We start from the raw sequence: 9,795 nt of genomic DNA on the forward strand, positions 1-9,795 counted from the left end.
ACAACACTAATATTATAATATAACATAATAACATAACATGAAATACAATAGAATTTAATTCAATGTTGTGGAAATGAATTAATAGTTACTAATAATTAATTATATACTAAATAAATATAATACTAATTAAACAAATTGTCAAATGAATTATTTACTTCAATGCTGTGAATAATTAACAATTATTAATTAATATTCAATTATATAGTTAATATAAAATACTGTAAAACTAATTAATTATATAAAAATGATTAGTTACATTTATATAATGAATATAATGAATACATATATATATAATTAGTTATGTGTGTGTCTATAAATATGTGTGTGTGTGTTTCTATAGTACATTTACACACACATATTATAAACAAACATTTATGTCAGATGTGTAGTCGGGAATAATCAACTTGACAGCAGTAATTATAAAAAATATAAAAAAATTAAAAATAATAACAATAACAGTCTGATTAAATCTTCATTCAATTGCACATTTAGTGGAATTTCTTTAAACTTTAAAATAGTTAATTCACCTAAAACCGCCGTTCCAAACCCGTAAGTATTGTAGAGCATAAATGATAACAGAACGAACCCTCTAAACTCCTCTTATTTAAGAGGAAAATGTTATTAAAATTTTAATTAAAATGTTTCGCTCAGAAATTGAATCAAAAATCGCGCCAGGCCTAGTTGTTATACATTGATACTAAAGGAGACGACAGTGACAATTATGCGATGCATCATGGGTGATTTTTCACATTAAACTCATCCGAAAACGAAACGCTGACGAGAGAAGAGAAAGATCTCACCAGTTTGGCCATCTCTTTCTTCCTCTTCTCTTCTCGTCGCTCCTCCTCTCTCCTCTGGATCTCTGCCAGAATCTCATTTTGCTGTGGATGAGATCAGATTCACTACAGCGCACATACAGGACCATCGATCAAGAGATTTAGCACTGATATCCAGAACAACACTGCAAAAAACATGCACTTATTTGTAAAACAACAATAATATTGTTGTCGTATCAATATAAGACATTTAATGTGATTCAGATGAGAACAGAAATTGAACTGAATTTATATAAATAATGTCTTTTTAAAGTTTGCATCATTGATGATTATTATTTTCCTGTTTATTACTGTGAAGCTGCTTTGAATTAATGTGTATTGTTTTAGGAATGAAAACCGCTATCAGGGTTCGTACAGAGACTGTAAAATGAAATTCCAGGACTTAAGGCACTACTTTTTTAGTTTTCAGGGACAACAATCAGAGATCTAACTCATCAAACAATATCTTTATTATGCTTAAAATTATAAAAAAGGTAAATAAATAAATAAAATTAAAATAATACAGCAAAATGGTACAAATAAAGCGCAGCACATGCAATGGCTGTGGAAACTTAAACTTTAACTGATTTTTTCTCCCTTGAATATATAATATATATATATATATACATATATACTGTATATATTGATGAGAAGAATTAAAGCTGTATTATATACTTGTCTAAATGTCTCTATATTAATATCAGATGGGTGTGAAAAAAAAGTATCAATAAAATGAAACACTATTTTCTAATATAGCCTATTGTCTTCTAATAATTCAAGCACTTTTCAGAAATATGGCTGTTTTTTTACAAGGGTTTTCCAAAAGTAATAATAGCCCAGTCCCAATGTGCATACTATCCATCCTATCCGCCCTTAATAGTATTGGCAATTAATTACTAATGTCACATACTATTTAGGACGGATAGTATGCGAATTGGGACTGGGCCAATATGTATTATGCATGTAATAAATTGTGTGTGATATGTGATATATGTAATAAATTGAATACGGTGCAAGAATGCTTTTGCTACACTCAGGGCCTGAAATTAACACCTGACCACGCGCCAAATGCAGGTGAATTTTGCAATTGGCGGGTAAAACTGTCAATCTACCTGCCACATTGGCGCGTAGCCAATGAGAATTGAGTGATTCATTATTATTTTATTTTTTTTCGTCTGTCCGATAACATCAACAATTTTCATTCAAGCAGCTGATTTCTGTGAATGCATGTAACACTAAATGTATATTGCATTACAGGGTGAAGTCAGTATTTACATTAACGACGATTTGAGACAAATAAATGTACATTTAATGTAAAACTATGTAAGCGAGCTCTGTGGCGCGGCAGGATTTTGAACAAGGTCTGTTGCTGGCGCCGCGGACAGACGCCGAGTGGCGCCGCTGGTGTGTGTACACTGATATAAAGTAATGTGTTCGAATTTTAAAGACGCCGCGCATCCGGTGTGCGACCCCCTTAAGAGTTATTATTACTTATAATGATTTTGTTAATTACTTGACAGCACTTAAATGTGAATTCTTACAAGTTAAAGAACAATGCTTGTGTGATTTCTATTTTTCACCTTTATGAGGCAAAAAAACAAACAAAAAAATTGGCTGGTAAAAAGTTACCGTGGCAGGTGGTCAAAAAAGTTAACTTCAGGCCCTGGCTACACTTATACCCAAAGACCCTTAAACTAAATCCCCAGCAGCGTAAATGTATAGATTTTGCTTTACTACAAGCTAAAAGAATGATAGCTCTTAGTTGGAAAAGGTCTAATCCACCAGTTATAGGAGCTTGGATTACTTACATGGCACAAAATAACATATTTTATTAAAAACAAAATAGATGTATATGAAGAAATCTGGAAGCCGTTTGAGTACTACATTAACAACAATAATATTGGTCATTTATTACAGGAGGTGTAACTATGTATTAGTGTTTTATTTCTTTTTTTTTATATAGAGTCTTGCTGGAAATGTAACTTTTATGTGTAAAGTATAGTAATGTATATCTGGTTTCTGGGTACCTTGCTTTGTCTTTTTTGCATTTAGGTTGACTCTTGTCTGATACTTTTGTGTATTTCTGTATGGCAGAAGAGAGGGATGCGTTCTCTTGTTGGGGTGGGAAATAACTGTGACGAACTGGAAAAGTGTTTTTCTGTTAAATGTCTTGTATAATCAAAATAATAAACACATTGTTAAAAAAAAAAAAAAAAAATTGAATATGAATATGGTGTGGCGAGACTCAAACACAAGCGGATGTGCCACAGGAAGTGATGATGTGCGACAGGAAGTGATGTACCGTCTGCTCTTCCTGTCTGCGGCGCTGGTCGATCTTGAGCTGCTCCTCCTGAGCGAGTCGTTCCTGCAGACGCCGCTGGTTCTTCAGCATCTCCTCGTGGAACGAGCTCGAGGGGGGGGCGTTGTGCTCCGTCAGGAAGCCCTGCACCAGATCCGCCAACTCATAGATCATCACCTGGGGGGGTTGGCCTCGAGTCAGTTAGCGTAGTGCGATAGCGTAGAGCTACGTCACACGCAGGCTCACTATTGGCCGACGCTGGTCATGTGTGTGATGCGTGTGACGTACAACACAGAAGCGCTGCGCTGTTACACTAGTGAACTCACTCGAGGCCCACAGAGAAGGAAATCAATAGATGAAATAAAGTCGTTATTTTTGTTTGTTTTTGCGCACAAAAAGTATTCTCGTCGCTTGATAAGCTTAAGGTTGAGCCACTGTAGTCACTTGGACTATTTTAACGATGTCTTTAATAACTTTTCGGGGAACAAGTGTCAATCCCTTAGAGGCCTATGGAGGAGTGATCCAGCTCTCAGATTTAATCACAAATATCTTAATTCGTGTTGCGAAGATGAACGAAGGTCTTACGGGGTTGAACAACATGAGGGAGAGTAAATACTGACAGAATTTACATTTTTGGGTGAACTATCCCTTTAAAGTCCATTTTTGACCCATAAACAACTGCTTCTTCTAATAGCCAATATAAAGAGGAGTTTTGTGTGAAAGTTTCTCTGCTTTCTAGAATGTCCCAAACTTTAAAAACACTTAAATAAAGAGAAAGAATTCCTCTCACATTTAAATCATTGCTGTCCAACAGAAAAACAGTGTGTTTCAATGCTAAATATCCAACTAGCTTTAGAATACGCCAGTTAATCCTCGCCATGATGTTTCTAGGTTACCATATAAAAACTTTTGCACAAATTGTACTCTAGAAACAGCTTTTCTACTGGATAAATGATCAAACCTTGACCTCCAGACTCTTCTGAGAGATATAAAACACTCTGTGGTGTCCAGTGCATTTCCTCCCAGAAGAAATCAACAACCGTTCTTCAAACTTTCATTAATATACACAGTTGGCTAATTTATGCCATAATGCAGAAGCTATCAAATTATTGACCATTAATATTCTACCTCTGTAAGACATACGTCCATTTTTTAATCTTCCTTCTAACATTTCTAAAATGCCCTCCCAATTTTTATTTTCCATAAAATTGTTTCCTAAATACTTAAAACCTCCATTACTCCAGCTTAGACCAGTCTCCTGCTAATAAACCACAACTCTTTTTCCTATTGACTTTAGCAGATGATATATTACCAGAATCATGTACTATTGAGGTTATTTTATATATATCATCTTGATTTTTAATAATAACCACAACATCATCTGCATAAGCTGATGTATACACAGATGCAAACTCATCAGCAATTATAAGCCCAATTAAATCATTGTGAAATGTTCAATAAAGGTTGGATAGCTAATGTATACAACATGCCTGATAATGAGCAAGCTGGTCTCATCCCCGTTTTCACCTTAAAAGAGGCACTTAAACCACCGTTGACCTTTAACCCCTTAACTGCTTTGAGAATGGACATTAAAATGCACTTAAATGGTTGTAATTCAAAAATGCTTTGGTTGATAGACCTAAGTTTGGGCTTGTTTTACAGATTATTGCTTCAAACAATGAAAGTATGAAAAAGTTGTGGAAGTTTAAATTTACAGTAAATCATATATACTGTACTTAATATTTTTTATTTTATATAAAATATATATTTTACGAAATATGCTTTACTATAAAAAAGCCATATATCTAACTAAGTTGTGTTCCAAATTTGAACTTGATATCACAAAAATTGCGTTATAACTTTGCAGATGTTGTTTATGCTCAAACAGCAACGTTACACACTAGCTAAAGTTAGAAAAGTCATAATCATAATCATAATCATCCGCCCCTTTAACACGACCTCCTCCAGTCTCCGTTGCTTTACGCTTCATAACTGCTATTTTGAAATCCGGTTCAATAACGTCCATCAAATCTTGCCCAGAAACAAGTTCTGCAACATCTTTCAGCATTTCCTCTCTGACTTCCTCTTTATTTTCGATTGCAGTAATATTAGTTTGTTGTAATAGGTCTACTCGTTCCACAAACAATTTGTGTGGCGTTTTCTATCACTTCTTTTTCCGTAGTTGCATTAAAGAGACAATGTGTAGTTTTTTAGGTATATTTTTATTCATAAATATGTCCTCAATGGTGAACAAATACCTCTGCCAATGATCTGACTGATCCTCGTAAACGAAGGATTTATTATCGTTATATACATGTGACGGGTCGGTCCACGGAGGCTTCCATGTCGTTCCGCCATCTTAAAACTATAATAGCAGAGAGGGTCAAAAAGTATTAGACCAACGTGTTTTCATTCGTTTCCATGAAGTGCTGTTAGACGACATCCTGTCTAGTGGTCGACCGATATATCGGCCGATATTTGGCTTTTTTAAAATATCGGCATCGGCCGATAAGTTTTTCTGATTGGCCGATGTGTTGGAAGCGGGGCTTTTATCAACGCGTTTCCACAAGGCGTTTTCATTCGTTTCCATGAAGTGCTGTTAGAAGACATCCTGTCATAGCTTTTTGGCACATAACAGCTACCGTAGATGCAACACGCATTTGAAAAAGTGAGGCGCTGGAGAGCACAATTCGTGTGAATGCAAAATACAATTTCACCGCTAGATGGGAGAAATTCCTACACAATGTCCCTTTAATACATTGAATTTCTCTCGTGTCTGAATCCTACTGTCTCCTTTCAGGACAAGCTTGAACTATACGTCCTTCTTCACCACAAATTAAACTCTTCATTGTTTCAGTCGTGACAAAAATCACAGTCGGACCCGTCAATCGTGAGACATTCAACTCTTCATTCCCTTGTTTCTGCACTATTTTATAGAATTCTGTGGGGGTTTTTTTGCTTTTAATTCATCAACTAATCCTGAAAAATGTATCAGTTTTCAAAGAAATATGAAGTAAATATTTCATAAATGTCATGTTTCTTGAGCATCAAATCACATAGAAAACAGCTGATTTACACTGGAATAATATTTCATATTTTTCTACTGTATTTTTGATGAAATAAATGTAGTCTTGGTGAGCAGAAGAGACTCTTCCCAAAACATTCAAATGTGAGGATTATATTTGATATATTCTAAATACCTATATGTTAGCTATTATATTATATTATATTTTATATATCATTATATATATATATATATCATTATGTTTTAAATATGATGGAAGAACAAAACACTAAACTCGTTTACGGTGTTTTCTCAGACAAAATTATTTGGCAAAGCTACAGGTTTTATTTTAAAAAGCAAAAAATGACATAGAAAAACAAAAAGCTGACAAGACAAAATCATACATTGACTACAATATAATCAGTTATTAATCGTTATACTCGCTTCTTTTTGCATGCGTTCATAATTTCTTTGTATGAGAGCCTGTACAAAAATGATGTCATGATTCACTGCACTATTATCACTAATAAAGCTATGGATCGACTCCGAGCTCGACTACACAATATGATACAAAATCTCCAGCATAGGCTGAACGTCACTTTTGGACACTATCATATTTATATATTATAAATGTGTGCATGCATATTGAAGAAAGCCTGATATGATGATGCAATGCATTATATTTAATAAGCGCAGTGTCTGACCTCTCCACATCTCTCTCTGGCCAGTTTGTGGAGCTCCGCCTTCAGTTCCTCCAGTTTATCATGAGAGAGACCTTTAGCGTTCTTCAGCTCCAGCTCTGGAGGCCTGACACACACACACACACACACACACACACACACACACACACACACACACACACACACATCAGCACAGGGTTCACACAGACCACACATTTCTCATTTAAAACTGAAATAAAAATAATCAATTGCAACTATATAGACATTAAAAGCAAAAGAAATAAAAGTGACAAAGGAAAAACAAAATTACTAAAATGTTAATATAACATTAATATAAATTCTAATATAAATGTTCTTATAAACGGAGGGATGGAAACTATGGTTATAGAGATTATTATACAGCAGTAAAACAATCATTTTGTTGGTGAGGGAACTGCATGAAAATGAAAAGGACAAATAAATAAATACATTTGAAATAAAAAAAATCTAAATAAAACACAAACAAAAAAGCATTATTTTACTTGTGCATTATTTGCGCGTATTTGGTACACTTTCATCTCCGTGAAAAAGAAAAAGTGCCACAAAAAAGTAGTAAAAAAAAAAATATATATATATATATATATATAGAAATAAAACACAAAAAAACATGCATTATTGTTGTGTATTTGGTACTATTTGAACTGCATGAAAATAAAAAACAAATAGATAAAAATGTATTAATAAAACACACAAAAAAAGATTGTTTTACTTGTGTGTTTGGTAATATTTAATCTCAGTGAAAATTGAAATAAATAAATAAATTGAATAAATCTAAATAAAACACTAAATAAGATGCATTGTTTTATTTGTGCATTATTCATGTGTATTTGGCACTACTTTTATCTTCATTTCTATTTTAACTGCATGAAAATGCAAAGGTGCAATAAATATTATTTAATAATCTAAATAAATCACTTACTGAAAAAGGATGCATTCATTTATTTGAACATTATTCGTGTGTATTTCGTGTCATTTCATCTCTGTGAAAATGTAAAAATTTCCACAAAAAAATCTAAAAAAAAACATGCATTCATTTATTTGTTCATTATCCGTGTGTATTTGGTACTATTTTAACTGCATGAAAATGTGCAACGAATAAATATTATTTTTTTAAAAATGTAAAATAAATCCCTCCCTAAAACAAAGATGCATTGTTGTATTCAGTGTTTAAAGCTTCAGCACTGAGGGACTCACACGTCAGGATACGTCTCAGGACACTTGACCTGCAGATCCACCGACACGAATCGAGTCCCGGGACCCTTCGGCCGCAGCTTCAGGAACACCTCAGGGGGACGTCTGACCTGCGGATGACATCATCACACGTGTCACTTCCTGCACACCACAGAACCTCACGGAGAAGCGGATGCTAAAAGCTGTGACAACCCGGCAAAATAAAAGTCTGCTTTAACTTGAAGAAATCGTGACAGAATTATAATATATACATATATTAAGTTGTATATAAAGATTGAAACTGAATTTGGCGATTAAAATTGAATCCAGAATTTATTATTAATAATTTAGTAATAACCCACCAAAATAAAAACTTTTTAAAGTTAAAATTAACTTTAAAAACAATTGTTAGAGAACTAAAATATTAGCAGAATGTTCCTCTAAAAGCAGTATTAAAATGTATGTATGTATGTGTATATATATTTATATATAAACAGAATTTGTTATTAAATAAAAGTTGACAACCCGCCAAAATAAAAGTCCGGTTTGACAAAGAAATTGTGACAGAATTAAAATATTATTGTACAGTAGAATGTTCCTCTAGAAGTATTAAAAAATAATACAATTAAAAACACAGAATTTTTTTATTAAATAAAAAGGTGACAACCCGCCAAAGTAAAAGTCTGGTTTAACTTGAAGAAATAGTAACAAAATTAAAATATTATTGTACAGTATAAAGTAGTTTTAATTTTTTTTATTAAAAACAGAATTTGGGGAAAATAAAACGAATTTCATAGGGTTTTAAATGTTTCGTTGTTGTTAAACTTCTGATAAGCTGTACAGGTTTCATGGTTTCAGTTAATTAATTACATGCTACTGTAACATAACACACGATGCACGTCACAACATTGAGCAAATTACCATATGACACGCCCACATTTTCACATCTAAGCACTGCAATTGGGCACGGACGTAGAAAGTGAAATGAACAACTATATTATGACTGTTTGAGGACTTAAAAGAACCATGAACTGAACATGAGCTCGATGAGACACATTGATGTCATTTCTGAATATAAAATCAATACCTTCCATGGATCTTCCGCTCGTATATCAGTAAAATCCTCCCCGTATATCGATGATAGCGCCTCGAGCTCATTCTCCTGTTGAAGAGAGTAATCATTCATCCTGCATGATGAGCTCAGCACTCACACACACTCCTCAACACCATCGCCGATCAAAACAATGTACAAAACATTAATAAAACTTCTCATGTGGAGGCATGTAATCATTACAGCCGTTGCGTCGCGTGGCAGCGTCACGTCACGCTCGTGCGTCGCTCTGATGACGTATGCGCGCACGCCGCAGTTCCTCCTCCGGCCGCTGAGAGGCGCTGTTGCTCTTCACAAAATATTTATATTTCACATTTGTATTTTTATACAGTATTATTTTTTTTCAGAAATGTGTTTCATGTAAAGTGAAAATTGTCAGTTGCTTGTTCTTTCTCTAACACACACATATCTTTCATACGTACAGGAGGGCTTTCTCATCCTATGATCCTAGACTTCCTTATATTACTGTAAAGATGCACAAAATCTAAGCATTTTTAAATCCAACCTAAAAACTCACTTTTTTAGGTTAGCTATTTCCTAATGATTGTAATTATTTTGTAATCCAGTGTGTTCTTTTGGGGGTTTTTTTGTACCATCTGTGTATTTTTTACTTTTATTATTATTTCTTTTTCTTGTTGTATTTTTATCGTGTAAAGTGCCTTGAGAAGCTGCTTTAA

The 9,795-nt window shown here is 33.8% G+C and overlaps 1 protein-coding gene across 3 annotated transcripts in view; it reads right to left on the reverse strand.

The window, feature by feature from the left end:
* Positions 1-9,355, reverse strand: part of LOC143748436 (eIF-2-alpha kinase GCN2-like) — an 82,581-nt gene extending 73,226 nt beyond the window's left edge. For 2 of the 3 annotated variants that reach the window (XM_077240482.1, XM_077240481.1), the window contains exons 1-5: positions 9,095-9,355; positions 8,032-8,138; positions 6,823-6,925; positions 3,118-3,291; positions 801-881 (exon numbers count right to left, since the gene is read on the reverse strand). In XM_077240482.1, the coding sequence (XP_077096597.1) occupies positions 801-881; positions 3,118-3,291; positions 6,823-6,925; positions 8,032-8,138; positions 9,095-9,193 (564 nt within the window). In that variant the 5' untranslated portion in view covers positions 9,194-9,355. The remainder of the gene's footprint in view (positions 1-800; positions 882-3,117; positions 3,292-6,822; positions 6,926-8,031; positions 8,139-9,094) is intronic. The other variant, XM_077240483.1, reaches the window with a different exon arrangement.
* Between the last annotated feature and the right edge of the window lie 440 nt (positions 9,356-9,795).

The sequence above is a fragment of the Siphateles boraxobius genome, unplaced genomic scaffold (genome assembly GCF_051911475.1).
Source record: "Siphateles boraxobius isolate OS27281-9 unplaced genomic scaffold, OSU_SipBor_1 233, whole genome shotgun sequence".
NCBI lineage: Eukaryota > Metazoa > Chordata > Actinopteri > Cypriniformes > Leuciscidae > Siphateles > Siphateles boraxobius.